This window comes from Lathamus discolor, chromosome 6, assembly GCF_037157495.1.
Source record: "Lathamus discolor isolate bLatDis1 chromosome 6, bLatDis1.hap1, whole genome shotgun sequence".
Classification (NCBI taxonomy): domain Eukaryota; kingdom Metazoa; phylum Chordata; class Aves; order Psittaciformes; family Psittacidae; genus Lathamus; species Lathamus discolor.
Genome location: NC_088889.1, coordinates 81840706 through 81860266, shown reverse-complemented (window position 1 = coordinate 81860266; position 19561 = coordinate 81840706). Strand labels below are relative to the sequence as shown.

Below are 19561 nucleotides of genomic sequence, written 5' to 3'. Positions count from 1 at the left end.
ACTGCCTTTATGGTTTATTAATGGAGCCTAATAGATTCACTAATTCATGAGTCAAAGTCAAAATCCAGCTTCTTCTCTCTTATCTGGCTCTACTAGATTTCTAAGAGTAAAGTAAAAGTGAAGCAAGCGCACCCTGCCTACACAAGACAGCAGTGAAAGGCTGCCATCATTTATCTCACTCTGTAAACAATATTCTGACAAAATAGGCACACCAGCAATGCATACATACTCCTCTAAAGGTTACCCTTTTGTTTGGAAGGAAGTTTTAAAAAACTTCATAGGTTTTCTGTATTTGGGCTCTGAGCAACAAGCTGTGCAAAATTTGCCTCAAAATCAAATGGCATTTTTATAAAGTTTGCTTAGGTATTAAAGGACAACCTTCTGCACAGAAGTCATTCCAAACTTGACAACGGAAGGAAATGTTCTGCTAACATCAGCTAGTCAGTAAACCATGCAAAGCACAGTCCGCCAAGCATGATTCAAGTCAAAACACCAGTGCAGAGTAAGAACTGTCTTAAATAACAGAGGGTGCGTGACTGCTGGTCTTAGTGCCCCTAGGGACTCCTTACCTGCACAAACAAGTAGACAAGTCCCAGAGGTGGAATAATAACAGCAGCTATAGGTGTGGCCAGCAGAATGATGATACAAGCCCCAATTACATTAAATGTTGAGCCCATGAACATCTTGATGATTGGTGGAATGGTGGAGTCAATGGTATCTATCTCCTTAGAGAAACGGTTCACCAGATTTCCACTGGGCGTACGTTCAAAGAAACTCATTGGAGACCTGAGGACGCTGTGCAGCAAGTTAAGGTGCAAGTGTCGTGAAGCAAATATTCCCCCTATTGACACAACCATTGAGTAGCCAAACACAGCAATACCTAGAAAAGAAGACTTGTTTTTAACTGCTTCAGCCTCTCATATAAAACATTCTCCTCATTTTGTCATCATTTACCATTAGCATATGTATAGTATGACAAAAAAAAAAAATTAGTGAAAACATCACATTTCTCTCTTTAAAAAATTTAGCGTAACATTTGAGTGCTTTTCTGGAGTAAAGCCACTTAATTTTAAAGTGCCATTTAGTTTTAACTGCAGGATTTTTACAGCAGTTCTGAAGTGGCATAGCTGGAGTATTAGGTTTAATGGCAAACAAACTTTGACCACAAAGAGAACACATAACAAAAAGCTGCTGAGCTGGACTTCCCACGGTGCCATGGATAGACCCACAAGCAGTTTGAGCAGCTTAGCCACCTTGCACCTGCAAGGAGGCAATGGAGCCATGGCCTCCTGTGACAAACCAGGCTAGCACAGTTTGTTGACAGGCCAAGAAGCCGTTTCTAGGGTCAGACATTTTGCCACCAATTGCTGGCTCATCATCCCCTGCAAACCACTTTTGTTCCCCTTCTGTACAAATGACAGAAAACCACATTCATTAACTGAACAATTTTACAGGTTGGTTTCCCTTTGTTTTGTTTTATTTGCAAGTTTTTCAGATTTCTATGAAAACCCACACCCAAACCCTTATCAAACTGCTGCTGCAGTTCTCAAGATACAAGTTCACCAACAGTATTAGAAACATTCTGAACCAGCTACTTAAATAGGTAAGAACAAGCAAACCTTGAGAAATTCCCAGTGCTCCATACACTCCCAGTCTGACATTTGTGTACTGCTGTGTCCCGTTGATAACAGGATCATCTGTCCATAAACTCAGCCAGTAGTTGGAAGCCAGGGATGCTATATGATTACACACAAAGAGGAAAATGCTCAAGAAAGAGATAAAGAGTCCAATTGCTTTCATGTAGTCCCAGTACACTGTTGCCTTTACCTGAAGATAGAAGGAAAAAAAGAAATACTCATTTTGCAGATCAGGTTTCACAAATCAGCAATTCCCCCTTCTTCAACACCTATTTAAAGTAAGTATCCCTGCATCAGGCCATAAAAACACAACAGTTGCACTCTAGAGAGCCACTGCTTGGGAATGGTTCTGGGTTCAGCAGTAGCAGTCATTTTTCTCCTTCTTAGTGGCTGGTGCAGTGCTGTGGTTTTGACTTGCAGCATGGGAACAATGCTGATAACACCGATGTTTTTAGTTGCTGCTCAGTAATGTTTAGTCTGACCAGGGACTTTCTGAGTCTCATGCTCTACCAGGGAGGAGGGGAAGCCAGGAGGAAGCAGAGACAGGACACCTGACCCAAACTAGCCAGAGGTATTCCATACCACAGCACGTCATGCCCAGTATATAAACTGGAGGAGTTACCTGGAAGGCCCAGATTGCTGCTTGGGGTGGGCTGGGTATCGGTTGGCAGGTGGTGAGCATTTGTATTCTCTTCCCTTGTTATTTTCTCTTATCATTATTATCATTCGTGGTAGCAGTAGTGATTTGTGTTATACCTTAGCTACTGGGCTGTTCTTATCTCAACCCGTGGCAGCTACATTCTTTCAATTCTCCCCCCCATCCCTCCCAGAGCAGGGGGAGAAAGAACAGGGGTAGTGAGCAAGCAGCTACATGGTTCTGAGTTACCAGCTGGGCTTAAACCATGACAGGAACACAAGATACAAAGCATTCTATGGAGATGTGCCAAAACCAACATCCCTTCAGGGCAGGCACACCTCATCTTTCCCTTGTCTTCCAAGGGAAAGGAAGGAGTACGGAGAGTGCTGCCTGAAATAACACAGGGCATCAGCGGCAGAGCCAGAAACTTCACTAAGGAGTTCCAGGTTTTGGCTCTCTCATTTTACCACAAGCTTATATGGCCTTTAATTAGACCCTTGCCCACATGGCTTGTATCCTATGATCTATCTTTAACCAGAGGATTCAAGCAACATTGCTAGGAGGTGTAACTGCCATTTTCCCAGGAAACTCATTCTTAGGTTTCTCAGAGAGCCCTGGGTATCCTGGGATTAGATACTTGTGTCTACAGTGGAAACTTGGCTTAAATTCATCTGATTCAATTCCAGCTCCTTACGCTGAAGAGCACATTTCATTAGGTCACCTGATTTGTCACAGCCTCTCTCCAAGAAATAGTTGCAAGATTTTCAGTCCTCCTTTTAAACTTTGATGTGGTCAGGGCCACCATCTTAAACAAAAGAGTTGGTGTCAGCACTCTTTCTGCAAGCAAACCTGGGGCTCAGCTTTGGGAGCAGAGGGCACAGCAACACTTTTATGAAGTACTACACAACAGGCAGCAAGCCCAAGGATCCACTCAGCCCTTTCTCATGCCAGTTACGTGGGCTTCAGAAGGTGTTTCCTCCTGAACCCTGTGGATTTTTCTGAAACTGAAAAAGGGTGCAGAAAGTGGGAGCAGGAGACCTTACCCTCCCCGTCTTCGCTGTGTCAGCCTCTGTCAGTTTCCAGGAATTCTTTTCAGCCTGTGGCTTCTGCAGCTCTGCTGTGCTGCTGTGGTGTTGTGACTTCCCAGTGTCCTGGCTGTATGTTGAAGAGTTACTGAGTTGCCTGTTTGAAGACATGTATTTTTCAGTCTTGGCATAATGCAGGCCAGGTATTTGTTTACTTCATAAATATATTTGAACAGTCCATGGCTCCAACTGTCATACATTACAATGGTCATAACCAATCTCCAGAGCAGCCCTCATCAGGCCAGTGGTTACTAATGCCTCCCTCCTCCCCTCAAAGTGCACTCCTAAATCCTCCCTGACAGCATTCAGCTCCCAAGTACCCACCTTCAGATATGAGTAACTTGCTACTCAGTCAAAGAAGTCTTGGTTGTGTAATCAAACTTCAGAAAGAGAAATGCCTGGTGGCCATTAACATCAGCCTTTACAAAGCCTATAATCATATATACACTGCAGATGCTGAAGTGCAAAAAATGGTACCCACACTGGCATCACCATGGGCAATTTTACTCCCAGGCACTCATTAGCTTCCAGAAATACTGGATCTCTAGAGCACCATTAAGGCATGAACTGTGAGATGATTTCAGGAAGGTATAATTATAGTGATTGCCTTTAGCCTCTCTCGAGCATAACAGCAGCTGTATTAGGTCAGACTAAAGGTCCAGTTGGCACTTGATCCCATCTGACGGCAGTCAAATGCAGATGCCTCAAGAAAGCATACGAAAGCTGGACTAGCCAATGCGATACTCTCTCTTTTATGCAAGCCAAACCCACAGTTTGTTATAATGCAATAGTTTCTTCACATGGAAAGAACAGCATGAGAGTTCTGTGTGTGCAGACACAAATGCACAATAATCTGTACCAGCAAACGGAGCGTGGCTCCAGCCTCAGAAGTTCATATACCCAGGTATGAGCAACAGGGAAGACTGGGATCTAGGGGCAGTTACTGGGCAGACTGAGCATCTAAGCCCATCTAATGAAGAGATCTAACGTGTACATATATAATACATTCTCACCAGTGAATCTCCATCCTGCTCAGCCAGAGATGGGAACAGGATGAGATCATTTGGTGCTGTATTTGTGGGGTGCTCTTAAGTGTTCATGATCTGTGTTGCTGGCCATGTGTATAGTATACTCCATGTGCACGTCTGATTGGAGTACATCTTATCCTTCCTCCTGTTGGACCTGGAGCCATGGAGCAGCACCAGCCTTGACTCTCTCAGGCTGCTGGATCTAGCATGATGCATTTTTCTCTAACAGATACCATAAACACCAAATTAACTGTTTATCCACAGCTGAGTAACAGGATGTAAAAGGGATGGGGGAAGAGAAACAGACAGACAGACTACGTACCTATGCATCAACTTTCCAGAGGCCTCATTCACAAGCATTCCATTTTCTACAGGCTTTCCTTCCTTTCCAGATGGACTGTTTGTATCTGGAGGGGTGAAAATGCAAACAAGAAAACAGTGAGAGAGTGAAATACAAAGGTTTCATTTCAATCCTAAATGCCAGGTGCAGTCTCAATGTGCCAACAAACCAGGGAACACAAATATTTACAGATACTAACAGATAACTGACCAGGTGAACAAATCAGTTTAGCTCCATCTCCAACACCATTAGTTGCTGTTAGGGAACATTTATTTTTCTACCAAATGTAGGTCAGTAATAATAAAGTAATGTAATTGTGAGAACTTATGTTAAAGCATACAATACCAAGTCACATTATGATTCATTCAGGGGAAAGGGGCTGATGTAAACACCCACTCTAACCATTCCTCTTCAAACCACATCTTTTACACAGTTAACTATAAATTATTTTCATCTTAGAGCTCAATGAGAAGATGTTCTAGTAAGTGAGAAAGCTGTAATAACAGCGGGCATGTGCTATTAATTTTAGTCTTGTTATCCCACACCATCCCACTTGTAACAAGATGCAGCACACATGAGACAATTCTCTAAAACATTTCACAGAGCCAGTCAGCTTGAAACATTCAGCTTTCTCTGATCAACTTAATTCATTGTAATATAGTGCCAGGAGTAAAACTTCAATGTTCAACTTATGTTACAATTTTCCCAATACAAGACAAATGACTGACTCCTAAAGAATAAGCTGTCAGGTGAACAGAACTCTATTTTCAGGTATGAAGTTAATTCAGAATTTGCAGCAAAAAGAATTTTACATTTTAAAGGGTCTGTGCATAATTCATGCAAACAGAAAACCCCACCTGCATCTATTCAGAAGATACGCAAGAACATTTGTGTCGGTCTGGAGTCTGAAGTTTTCATGTTTTTATACTAAAGCTTATATATATTTATATATATATATTATATATATATAAACCAGTACACATATATATATATAAACCAGTACATATATATATATATAAACCAGTACATATATATATATAAAAACCAGTTATATATATAAACCAGTACATATATATATACATAAACCAGTTTATATATATATATATATATATATATATATATATATATATATATATATATAAACCAGTTCATCAGTACATTAAGTATGGACTGCTTGGACATAAAGCTGTTCCCTCCTGTGTCTGCAAACTGAATACTGGTTCATCACTCTAAACACCCAAAGTTAAAACTCGAGTGTGATCTAGAAGCAGAAAAAAGGCAAAAAATCTTAAGTAGTGAGAAGTTGAATGACTCAGTTCCTATTTACATGGATAAGAGGAAGCCAGTATGGGACTACTGGTTATTTTAAGCACTGGACTGCATTTATTTTTAAAGGCTCCCTTCTAAAAAACAGCAAACATACCAGCCTCATATTGCTTGAGAGAATCCCTGAAGTTCTAAACCCACACAAAGAAATCAATCCCACAAATAAACCATCCTCCCCTAACAGCTCTTAAATTTGATTTCATGTTGTAGGCTACAAAGATATCCTGCTTCTACTGCATTTAACTCTCGAAAATGAAAACTGCCACAGTAAATCTGGCACGTACACATAGGGAACAAGCTCACTAAATGAGGGCTGCTGAAATATGTGTCCAGAAATTCTAGAAAAGGGAACAGCTGCAAAGTACAGAAAACACATGAGAAGAAAAAAAGGCGTTTGGGGCTCATTCCTGAATGATGCCTCTCCGGGTACGCTCACTACAGTCTGAAGTCCAGCATGCATTTTTAACGTTTACCTAAAACTTCCTCATGGAAGTGTTTGAGATAAAGAATTCCTTCAGATGGAATTACAAGCTGACAAACCAACTGTTGTAGCATCACACAAACTCATACCATGCAAACCAAGCAGTTACCTTCTACTGCGCAGACAAAATTCTTCTAGTAACTCAATCACTTGCAAATGAACTGTAGCTACTCATATTACTCCAATGCAAGCACTAACATAAAGTCACACGGCAAAAAAGTGGTTACCTGTTTCCAGAGGTTGAATTGCTCCTTCTAGTGAAGGATCTGAATCTAAAAGTATATGTAATTAACTTTTCCCAGAACACACTCAGCCATTTTCAATCTTTACAAACACAAACACACCCAAATAGCACAACCTAAACCACAAAGCCACAAATGCCAAAGGCAGGATCAAATTTGCTGAAATGGACTTCTTTTTAATCCCAAGCCTTAAATACAGCCAAAAAAAGACAACCTTGAGGAAAAAGAAAAATCCAAATTGGATAGCCCCCAGTGAATGATCAAGAAACTGCTCTTCTTTCAGTATATGCACTAATGAAGAAAGAATCAAAAAAAAAGTGGCCTCGTATTAACAATCAGAAAACACTGTGTTCCCGGTACACAGTGACAGAAAAACGCCACTGTGCACAGAGAACTAGCATACACATCTTCCCCAGCAGTGAGGAAGAGACTTCATTCAAGTCCCTGACCTTAACACTGAAGATGCAAAGCATCATGCAATATACCTATCAGCAGGGCAACTTTTGTCCACATGGCTGCATATCTCCTCCCACAGCTCTGCTATTCTGAGAGGACAGCTGTAGTAGTACAGGTTTACTTAATCCTATCTACTCTGTAGCCCCCAGTCATCACCCTGCATACACAGTTTAGCATAAAATAGTGAGATACTTCACTCTTCCAAGTGTCTTGATACCCTAACAGCCGTCACCCTAAGTGAATATTTGCTTCTACCATTTGGTGCAGAGGCTGCAGATTGCTTTTACTTTACGAGAGAGAAAGGAAAGAGTCGAGTTTTGCTAGAAGTAAAAAGAATTTAAGAGAAAGTCAGATCATTTCCTAACACAGACAGTGTGTTTCCTGAATTATCACAACATCTGGAAAAGAGCCAGCACATCCCTAACTCTTGCCTTCCAAGGAGTCAGAAAGGAAAGAAGCACCCACCCATCCCTATCTTAACTATCCAACACTGCTATTAAGCTTATTTCAGCCTCATGCTGTTAGAAAGAAGCACAGCCACAAAAGAGAGGCATGACAGGCTATACTGGGAGACAGTGTTGATCATGAGGGCACAATACTTTTCCTTACAGATATGAAATTGCAGCTCATAACACAGAATAACAAAAGACACACTAGTACCTAGTGTACAATATAAAGCTAGGAAGCTGTCTTCCTTTTAAATTCAGCACTTGAAAATAAATCAATTATTTTTCTTTCTCCTCTACGCTGCAGTTGGGAAACAATTTATAGAGGCCAAACAAGGCCCTACCAATCTTACTCATGTACCATACTACCTTTTCCAGACAGCACATTTCTACTTTGTATGGGACAAGAGCTGGCATTTAGGGAGTTAAGTCCACAAAATCTAAGAAAAAAAGCCAAAGAACTTCAGATCCGATAGTTACGAGTGACACATCAAGACAGTTCAAGATACGTTGATTCTTGAACTAAACTGTAGAGTACAACTAAACTGTACAGAACTGCCTTAGCAGTTCTCACAGTACTTTTACCCCACTTTCCCTCCAAGCCAAAACAGAGGGAGCCTGACATTTCTCATATAAAATGAAAAAACAAAATGAACTGAATTGCCATTAAGAGGTCTTTCAGCTCTTCTTTTGAGTGCAAAGTCATGGAGTAAAATACTGAGGAGCCAAACACCTGAAGCACAGCCCACACAATGCAAATAAGATTCTGAGTTACCAATTGTGCTGTACGTCTCTATCAGGCACTGCAGTCAAGACTAAAGATGAACCAGACAGTTAAAAAATATTTCAACCTTGAGATGCAGTTTCAATTCTCTGGAGCCACTCCTAACCCCCAAAAACACTAAATATAGCTCTAGGCTTTCAAAGGACAAACCAAAGTTAATGCTAAAAGCATATGGAAAAAAAAAAAAAAACAGCAAAACCCTAACCCCCCCACCCCGCCCCCATACGTTAAACCAAAAACGAAATCTGCTGCATTAGCTTGTATGGGAGACAAGGGAAAACAGTCATAAGAACGGTGATCTTAAAGTAACTATTTGCTACTTCTAGACCAAGAGGTATTGCAGGAACAGCTCCGGGGGAGAAGAGGAACACAGAACACATCCAGATAGGGACACGGGATGACACCAAAAAAGACACACACTCACAGGAGTCAAGGGCACATGCATGACTCCAGACCAATCTGTACACACAGGAGTAGTACTGGCATCAGCAAATCTGCCACACTAAATGCCAGAGAATGGAACAACCACTAAAAGCAAAATTAACTTGGATGCTTGCTATGCAACCTGGTAGGTTATCTTACAAGTAGTTCCAGTTACTGTGGAGAAGATTACATGCCACAGATGCAGTAGGACATCCATTTCATGTACCCACAGCTGAAAGCAGCAGCACTGCACATTGCATGCAGCTACTGCTGCCACCCTTGTCACTGCCTTGTATGTCAAGTAGGATGCTCGAGAAGAAGGGGGAGCTCACACATTCCCTCTGAGCCATCCTGCAGACTCACATGGGGGCAGCATTTGAGTGGGGCATTTTTCCACACTCAGAAGAAACCCTGTAAAGCTGAGGATGGGAAAGGAAGCAGTACAGCACACTGACAGCAAGTAACCCTCAAGAATTCCAATGGGACAGAAGGCCTGGGAGGCAATGGGGAGCAGACTTTCAGCCAAACCTCAGAGGCTGGGTAGAAGCAGAGGCTTTACCACCCTTGAAGAAGCAGAATGTATTTCAGAAAGCACCAGTCTAGAGTTTTCTATTTTGCTCTGTCTTAAGGCTTCAGATACAAGGAAGCCTCCCTTTCAAACTGGGTGTACAGAAACTTACCAGCTAGCTCAGGCTGACTCCCATCAGAGACTACCCTGTGTTTACCCAAGAACCTGTGATTTTCAATAATATTTAGTGATCTCAATCCCTTTCTTGTTCTGGAGAGCCTGCTCTCCATTGCTCAACAACAGGCACTTGCTAACAAAGCAGCCTCAAGCGCACGGCAACAACTTAGCCAGTTAGCACAGTGCAAGCACCCCTTACACTTTTCAGCATGAGCATATGAGGGAGTATCAGGAAATCACCACAAGCAAACCACTGAAGAAAACAGGATGGAGGCAAGAGACTAAGTTCCATTATTAAAATCCTATACTATGACCATCTACAGGTAAAATATCTAAAGTACATTCCTGTATCAGTGCAGCTCTACAGCTGATTTGTAAAGTAGAAGCAAAAGTGAAGAGTATTTGCTAGAAAAATGAGCTGCTGCTTCCTCCTCCCCATCCCCAAATGAACTATCTGCATAAAGAAGACATATCCTAATAAGCACAGGAAGGGTATATAAACCCCTGCTGGCCTTTACTTGATCTCACAAGTACCTGAATCATGCTTCAAGTGAAAAGAATTTTACTATAGATCTACTTCACAGTTTGCTAACTTTTAAGAAAGAATGTGCATTTAATCTCAGTTTTCAATGCCCTCAAGAAATAAACACCTTTACGTATAGGTATATCACAAGAAATAGTAATTTCTTTTAACATTACTTCCACTGCTACTATTTTTCCATTAACATGACTCCCTTAACATGCCACACATCTGCTTATCCCAAGATAATTTACTTGTAAGCTTACCACTGTTCTCCATGCTTTGTTCAGTATTAGCATATGTACGAAGAAACTCAGCAAAAGCCCCATCTTGCTTCAGCAGCTCCTGATAGGAGCCCATCTCAGAGATTTCTCCATCAGACATTACCAGAATTGTATCCATTTGAGGCAGATAATTGATCGCATGGGTTACCAAAACCCGGGTCTAAATAGCAAAAGAAAAACAAAGTTTTTTCTAACATCTGAGATTAGTTAAATACAACGGTTGAACTACTGCTCATGCTGCTTGAATTCTGGGTATGATATAATAAGAACTGCGGACAGGCATTTAGCATTTTAAAGAAAAAAAATACTGTCCTTGTCTTGATTTTTCCATCAGAAAAATGTGAATTACAGAAACCAGAGCACGTTTAATTATAAAAACTCAAGTGTTCTATAACAGTCCTCTAAAAATCTCAGAAGGATGCTTTCATTTTTCAGATGTCTGAAACAAGTCTGAATATGCAACTTGACAAACTTGGAATCTTTTAAACTCAAATCATTCTCTAGAGACAAGTAGCTCATTATGACATACTTTATTTTTCAGGATTCCCTTTGGTCCAATAACATTTTCAAAAATATGTTTCCCAACATGAGCGTCAACAGCCGATAAAGGATCATCAAATAAACAAACATCCGCATTACAGTAAACTGCCCGAGCAAGACTGACTCGCTGCTTCTGTCCTCCAGACATATTCACACCCTGGGGAAACAAGAAAACAGGATCCCTCTATTTACAGCTAGAAAGAGATGTCTTGCCAGTTTGTACATAAAGTCAAAGGTGCTTTATGCAAATTAGCAAAATTTCGGCATTGTATGAAGCAGATCTCCATCACAAATAATTTCACTACCACAACAGCATGAGCAATCACAGTTAAAATCCTCTTGGAAAGAAGCACATCTATTAGGTTCTCGCTGTCAGTAAGTGGCTAGTCAAGTGTTTGTTAGTCTTATAAAGCAATTAACCCACACCAACCTACCTACGCTGTATGTTCAGAGGCCACTTCTTAGCTGTATTTCTGCAGTGCTGCCTCTGATTTAACAAACTCTGTTCACACTCTACAATTTGGTTGGCCTGCTGACCAATAAGGAAGATAAAGCTGCACCCTTCACTGAATCTGGGGCTGTCAGTTGGCAGCTATACCCCTCCTATAACTAGTCAGCAGGCAAAGCACATACCCCTGTCTTCTGCAGAATGCCAAGCAGGTTATATGCATGTACCCTACTAGCTACATGGTTAGGGGATGCCCAGTCCTGTTTCCAGAGCAGAGCACTACAACCATCCATGCAAATTTCTAAATCCCACAAGACACACTTTTGCAACTAAGCGCCAGTTTTGTGTGGTAGTTGGTTTTGGGATTTGTTTTGTAACTCTGGGAGGGTGGAGGTGTTTGTTTTAAGTGAAGCTGCAGCATTCAGAAGATTCTCCTCTTCCTTTTTTCCATACGTTTTTCTGCTCTATGACCATGGCAACTTAAGAGATAAAAAACTGCCACTGCAAGATGCTTTTGCATTTGCAATTAGGGGGCTGGGGAGGTTTCCTTCCCTTTGTGGCTTAAAGACAAGGAAAAAATACTACTCAAATTTGCCTCTTTTTCTAATGATTTTGAATGTGAATGTTTTAAATTCATTACAACTTTAAGATAAAGTAGAATAGAAGTCATACAGCCATAAGTGCAAGCAACAGCACTGATATGGTAGAGTGGGTTTTTAAATACCTTTTCTCCTATTTCTGTTTTGTCTCCTGCAGGAAGAATCTCTATATCAGGCAGCAGTGCACAGGCCTCAATCACACGCTTGTACCTGCTCTCATTCATCTCCCTTCCAAAGATAATGTTATCTTGCAGAGTTGCATTTTGGACCCAGGCTTGCTGAGGAACGTAGGCTACTGAGCCCTGCAAGAAAAATAACAGCTCCTTATTTAGTACCTTAGACTAAAAGTCTGAACACAAAGTCTGCAGGAGGGCTTTGTGAGGCAGGCAGTGCTAACCACCCCATGAACTGCCTACGGTCATCTCAAAACTTCACCAAGTAGTTGCTGTGCTACCCCCTCCTCCGAAATGTTGTTTTTATAAAGCTCTATATAAATGAATGTAGCAAAGTATGTTGGTAGAAAACTGTAGAAAGTAAAAAACATAGAAGGTATGTGAGTAAAAAGAACTTCAAACAAATATGATTCTCTAATGTAAACTTGAAGGAAACATTTGTTTAGAGAATGTCTGCACAGTTACTGAGTGTGAATAGTCATTAGTTCTTTCATAAAGTTACAAATTATGTTCTGCATAAAACAAGTTAATCTGGAATGCAAGTGTTTAGGAAATGCATCCCTGCCACGAGATTTCTGCAAAGGGGAAGTAGTTTTCATATAAGTCACTTTAAAGGAGGAGACTGAGGTACTGCAATGTATTTTGTTTTGAGTATTAGTTCTGCCTTCTCTTCCTGAAGAAATAATCTGTGATTCAGATCTCACCTGCTTTTATTTTCCCAGAAGAATTTTGGAGGTGAGCATATGTGCATTCTATTAAATGCAACATACTTGTTTTGTTCCAAAAATAATTCCCTTTCCATATATTACAGCAGCAGCAAAATCTAAACCTAGGATTTTTTACTTATTTACTTACAGATCATTTTTCATCCATGAGCTCTGTGCAACTCCGATGTCTAAGAAAGTATAAATTACAACAGCAGCTTTTCCCATGTTTGGGTAACTGGGTATTATCCTCTCTCCACGTAATTCTCGGGTGTCTAAGAAGGTATGAACCAATACTGTTCCTCCTTAGTCTGGAGTATACATAATATGGTCTCTCCACCTCATACCTGTCTGCCAACAAGACTCACCAGACCAGAATACTTATCTTTGAGATCTCCTTCAGAAGTTCTGTCTATTTGGCTAAATCTGAAATCAACATATTTAGAAGTTGCTGGGTCGAGGCTTAACAGGCAATCACACAGAGTGCAGACTAAGGCATATACATGGATTGCCAGCAAAGCAGGCTAAAACCATATTAATTTGAAAGGCTGTCTCTTCCCCTCTCCAGATCACTTGGAAATCTAGAATCCCTCTGGCTATACCCACAAATAGCTGAACAGTTCTTCAGACACATCATACCTTGACAACCACGTAGCCTTCCTTTTTGTCCATCTCCCCCAGTAATGCAGACAGCAGTGAAGACTTTCCACAGCCAACTTGACCAACAACAGCTACCAAGGAGCCTTCAGGAACGGTGAAATTAATGCTGAAATAAAGTGCACATAATTCAGCCTTGTTTACTTGCACATCCCAGTAGTTAAACAGTTCATTGAACAGACCGTATAAACCCAGGAGCAATGTGAACATCCAGTGCAAATGCTGGCACAGCATAGAAACTCTAACTGTATGAAAGCATAAACCTCTCATTCAGAAAGCACCAAGGGGTCCTCTTCTTAGGACATGGCACCTTAATAAGTAATGGGGGGGAGAGGGGGGGCATAGAAAAAACAACACTGAACACCACCTGTCCAGTATTTCTCTCAAATGCTGTGAACACAAATGTAAATACCAACAGATGCTTCCCAAAGAGTATTCTTGTACCAAAGAATATTTAAGGCCCAATAAAGAGCAGCCAAAATTAAAGAAGGGGACAGGGCACAGGGAAGCCACAGTTTGTAGCTGCATCACCCCAGTTACTTTATTAGTCATACCACGTGCAAGGTCGTACACTGGTTTCTTCCAGCACGGGTACTACGAATGGCTACAGCTCAGCGAGAATGGGGTCTTAAAATGAAGACTGAAGACACGGCACAACCAGGACAGACTAGGGATAATCACCAGGAGCTAATCTGGCTGCTTCCTCTAGATGGAGCTCATCCCATCTGCAGCGCACACCAAGATTTGTAATCTCTTACGCTTTCTCACCTCCCATTACACCCATTGCTAGTCCCCTTTATGCATTCCATACATGTAACATACTTCGTAAATTCCTCTAGTTCATGAAACCCCTGGTTTAAAAAAAATAATACATAGAACAGATGTTATTTGTTCTCCTGTTCCTTTACGGCAACAAACTCTTCTGCATGCAGATTTTATAATTCAAATACAGATCCTTTATGATGCAGCAAGATTATGGAATGGAATAAAGATTACTAATTCTTACCTGTTCAGTAAAGGAGGATCATTTTTGGACCAGCCAAACGTTGCATTCTTTACAACAATGCATCCTTCACCTGAGAAAAAGAAAATTTGTATTTATTAAAGTACCATTGGAAGCAGCTGAATTGTAAATTGTGGAATGTGCCACAGAAAATAATCTAAGCACACAGAGGAAGAGGTATAAAGCTACTTTTCCAGCAGAACAACAACCCACTGCTTACCAAAAGCTTGTGCTCTGCGTTTACCAAATTTATTAAGACAGCAGAGATTCTGAAGTTACACTTTATTCAGTAACCAGGAGGCGCCTGAATGTCAGCTACACAAAGATCCTGACTTACTCATCTGCACACTCCTTTATCCAGCAACTCCACTGCAACATGCAAATTCAGCTCAGGAAACTAGAGGCCTCCATCTGACTTGTGTGCTTCAGTGGAGGCATCAGCTAAACTGCCAGTTCCATGGGGGAAGCCAAGTTAATACAAGAATGATAAGGGGAAAAAAAAAAAATTCAAATTCCCAAATAAAATAACCAAAAATCCTGTTCAGTGACATTCTGCATGGTGCTGGCATCGGCAGATTTTTACAGCAACAACTAAGAATATACCACCCCTAATTCATAGAATCATAGAATAGTTAGGGTTGTAAAGGACCTCAAGATCATCTAGTTCCAGCCCCCTGCCATGGGCAGGGACACCTCACACTAAACCATCTCACCCAATGCTTCGTCCAACCTGGCCTATCAACCAGTATGCAATGAATACTTAGCCTGGCTAAATATGTACATTAGCATATAAGTGCAACCCGTTATGGACAGAAAAAATCCCCATACACTAAAGATTTGTGAGCAATAGTTATCAGCTGAGAAAGGGGAAAGGGATATTCCCAAAAGGAAGCTGCTTACCATAAAGCAAAGTGACTTAAATCATAGAATGATTTGGGTTGGGAGGGACCCTAAAGATCGTCTAGTTCCAAATGATAGAGTTCAGCTAATCACATGGGAGGCAGTGAGTGGGATTTCACTATCTTTGTAAAAATGATGCAAGGAAAACCATTTAAAAAATCCTGACTTACATTTCGTTTTGCAAGAAAAGGGCACAAGTTTTTTTTTCAATAAATCTGCCTTCATGCTTATCTGTCTCCTAAATGGCTCTGTGTAACTGGACCAGCAACACCAGAGACAGTGGAAGTGACACTGGGAGCAACGCTCCACACAGAACCAAAAGTAGAGGCATTTTGCCCTAACAGAGACCTAATCTTTCCTCGTTCAAAAGTGCTGAAGCATTACACGACGTCTCCAAAACGCTGGGGTTTGGCACAGCATTAATCATTCGGTTAACTGCCTACACATTTCAAATGGCTACACTAAAAACAGTCTAACAGGTAATTTGTAAAGTGACTGTGTCTGAATGTAATCATTCATCTAATGCCCGAGAATGCATTGGAAATTTTTTATATCTTTTCATTTTACAAACTCCCTTCTCTGCTTTCCAGCTAAAATTTATCAGTGAAATACATCAAAATGCAGTGAATGCTACAGAAAGCAGAAGAAACACCACAAAACCAAGTAAAACCTGCATATATTGATTTTCAACAGGAAAAGAAACTCACCTGCTGTGATGGGACTCCTGATTATGCTGTCTGGATCTAACTCTTCATGAGACAGGAACACCCTAAGGCGCTTCAAGGAGACACTGGCCTGCATGGGAAAGGGATACAAAACTATCTTAGACTCTGCTCATTATATTTAAGAGCTTGTTGTTTTGCACCACATATGTATTACATCATTATTATGCACTCCTAATCCCTCCTTGAATCCACTTGTATAGTTTCTTAAACCGTGACCAAACTCGCACTTCCCAAATCACAAGAAATATGGTTGATCTCAGGAACACCCATCCACCGTAACTGGGATTGATAATTCTGCTTGCACAGCACTTAACACACAGGAAATACAAAGCTCCCTTTCTGAGGTGGCTGAATTTCACCAGTGGACATTCTTTTAAGCACAGGAATGCAATCTGTCCACCCAGCAGCTACTTCTGCACAGAAACAACCATTAATGAGTAAAGTCTTACTTCTACTATGCTGCTGATAACCATAGGAAGCATGTTCAATGGAAACCTGAGGATGTTGAATAAGGCTAGGGAGACAAATGCCTTCTGAGCATCCAAGATGTTGTTCTTGTCTATTGTGACATACACAGCAAACGTGGACAAAGCAACCTGAAAGAAAGTTTAATGGATACAGTTACTGTAACTTTAAAGCCACTAACTCAGGAGTCCACACAGTCACAGACAACTGGAATCAAAGAGTAATGGTGTGGTAACTTCCTTGTTCCTTATAACACTTTCTGCAAAACAAACATTTGATTTTAATTTACTGTTGTAAAAAGAAGTTGATGGCTCCTCTTGGAAAGGTGTCAAGTGCTCACTGCCCTCACACAGCAAGTGTGAAACCACAAATGCCCCAGGATATTTGTGGCCACACTGCAGGAGAAAGAGAAGGAGAGGCAGGATCACTAGTCTTTCTCGCTGCTCTCTTTCAGTTTTAAGGCACTCCCCATGGTACCAGATAGCGGATCAGCAACACATATAGACAAAGTCAGAAATACCCCATTTTATATTTTGTAGAGACTCCTACAAACCTAAACTTTCAAATACAGCTTACTTTATAACAGACAGTTTGTTTTCCAAGAAACTTGAAACACCAGTACATTACAAAGATGAAGCCTTATAGTAGTACCTCAACAGTTCACAACAGAAAAACTCATGATCCATGCTGAAGAAGAAAATTACATTGAAATACAGTTAACATCAGGCATAAGGTATAAAAATAATTTTTAAAAGTCTGTATACTTTTTAAAAAATGTGTTAAATTATAGCAAAACTAAACAAAGTAAAAACAGATGTTCACTTTCAGATCTATTCCCCTCATAGTGTTTTCTTCCATGGTAACGGCACCCATACCTCAGTATATCATAAGATCCAGCAACTCTTTCCCACAGACTGCCACTTAAAACAAGAAATTAAGGTAGGCTAACATTTAGCATTCCCCCTCCCACAAGACTTGAAACAATTCGCTCAAATGCCTAAGGAGCAGTCTCATCTAAGCCCAGCATCCATGAAGACATTAGTATTTCTGTTAAAAAACTGACTGCTGTGAAGACGTGTATTGTTATTTGCACAGCGGCTGACTCCAATGTGCCTGGTACAGTAGCTTGTTTGTACAGTCCTTAGTTTGGACAACTATGTTCCAGGGAGAAAGCCCTCCCACAGAGATCAAAAAAAACACAGGGTCCAAAGAATAACCTCACAAGCAGCATGTCTGCGCACTTGTGTTACCAGCAGTTAGTCAAAAATACACTCTTGCCAGCACACATAGCAGTAGGGGAGGCACTGCAGAATGAAGAGTTTCCTGACATCATTATTAAGAAATGTTTTACAGAGACCTGGCCACAGGAAACAGGAGAAGGAGTAGAGGAACAAAGAGTTTTGCATGTCAAAAGTACTTTCAAGTAGGCATCTGCAATAATTCCTTAATCAGAAGTTCAGAAGAACACATAAAACAGAAAAAAAAACCAAGAAATGGGATGTTAAACAGCAACCTTGCACTTGGGGCTGTACTGATTCTATCCCAGCAGCACATCCCCAAAGGCATAGGACCACTGCCACACATTCACAATGTGCACTGAAACAGAGCTATTCAATAGGCAAATTTGTCTTCTCAGACTCCACAGAACAGCTATTAAGGAGTTCACTTGCAGAGTTTTATTTAGAAACTTCATTTAATAATGTATTTATATATTAAAACTATCTCAAACTTCTTTTAGAAAAGCATTCACTTCAGAATGCAGCTGATGTTTCCTATCCAGGGCACTGCTTCTTCTGCCTTTCATCATGCCCAAAAGATAATGTAAACACTAAAAATGTTTGCTGGGAAGGAATCTGAGACTGGAAAGTACATTTAAACAGCTTCAGCTGGAATGGCACATATTTTATCCTAATGTAGTCATGTCTTTTATCTGCTTCTGCAGACAAGAGCATTGGCCCACTGTTCCAATAGGATCTTCAGACATTTGATGTAATCCCACCCTTCTCTCCCTTTTATTAGCATAAATGTAAGCTAACCACAAACACAATGGGGATGCTTCACATACCAAGAATATCTTTTTTTATATGAGAATCTGAAGCAATCTCAGGGTATGCAATGGCTTTATCTTTCCACACTGTTCTTAAACAGATGCTGGGATAACCCAGGCCAGAGGTACACCTGGTGCAAAACATCCCACTTGATCAAGGAGTCTTACCTAAGGACCTGCTGCTCTCAAAGATGCTGAAATAAGGGAAGTTCTATTCTCAGCCCCACCTACCACCTGGAGGGTACTGTGCCCATGAGTTACCTCTTCTACATCTGACAGTACATGTAATGCTCTCAAGTGCACCACCAAAAATAGAGGGGGATGCAGAAAAGGTTTTTATTTTTTAACTACCACAGCCATTAACTTCCAGAGTAATTCCAACTGGAATGTTGCTAAGTTTCAAACAGAACAGTAGTGTCTTCTCATGAAGTGGAGACACAAGTGTTCGACTTCCCACTGTTGCAGAGGGCATTTTAACTCTTCCACTCATTAAATCCAAAACAAAAACAAGCTCAAGTGTTGCCTTGGAAAGTATGATTCCAAAAAAGACAGCAGACTTTTAGATTTCTTTCACTTACCAGAAAAGGAGCACAAACCCAAGTGAAGGTTGCCATTGCCGCGAGGTAAGCAGATTTTTTTAGGACTTTGAGTTCTTTCTGTCTGATCTCTAATACCTTGTCTCTGAAGGCTAATTCCCAAGCATAAAGTTTCAGAACTTTAATCCCATTGAGAATTTCATTCATCAGCTTAATTCTGTTGTCTTTGCTCTTCATTTGAGCCACCTAAAAACATTGCAAAAAAATAATTAGCAGAGCACAGTACTTGGCAGAGTCACAAAATTCTGAGCTTTGTATTTTGCAATGGCAAAATTTACCTCATTATCATCAAAAGCTTACTAGCTTCCCAAGCAGGAACTCTGAGATGCT

The 19561-nt window shown here is 40.7% G+C and overlaps 1 protein-coding gene across 5 annotated transcripts in view; it reads right to left on the bottom strand.

Moving 5' to 3' along the window:
• ABCC1 (ATP binding cassette subfamily C member 1 (ABCC1 blood group)) overlaps positions 1-19561 on the bottom strand; it is a 56061-nt gene that overhangs the window by 9644 nt on the left and 26856 nt on the right. For 4 of the 5 annotated variants that reach the window (XM_065684194.1, XM_065684193.1, XM_065684192.1 and 1 more), the window contains 12 exons: positions 19214-19417; positions 16573-16719; positions 16106-16193; positions 14502-14571; positions 13478-13604; positions 12087-12263; positions 10904-11071; positions 10357-10534; positions 4710-4794; positions 3318-3456; positions 1620-1827; positions 570-880 (listed from right to left, as the gene is read on the bottom strand). In XM_065684194.1, coding sequence (XP_065540266.1) covers positions 570-880; positions 1620-1827; positions 3318-3456; positions 4710-4794; positions 10357-10534; positions 10904-11071; positions 12087-12263; positions 13478-13604; positions 14502-14571; positions 16106-16193; positions 16573-16719; positions 19214-19417 — 1902 coding nt within the window. Of the gene's footprint in view, positions 1-569; positions 881-1619; positions 1828-3317; positions 3457-4372; positions 4550-4709; positions 4795-10356; positions 10535-10903; positions 11072-12086; positions 12264-13477; positions 13605-14501; positions 14572-16105; positions 16194-16572; positions 16720-19213; positions 19418-19561 lie in introns of those variants that run through there. The other variant, XM_065684196.1, reaches the window with a different exon arrangement.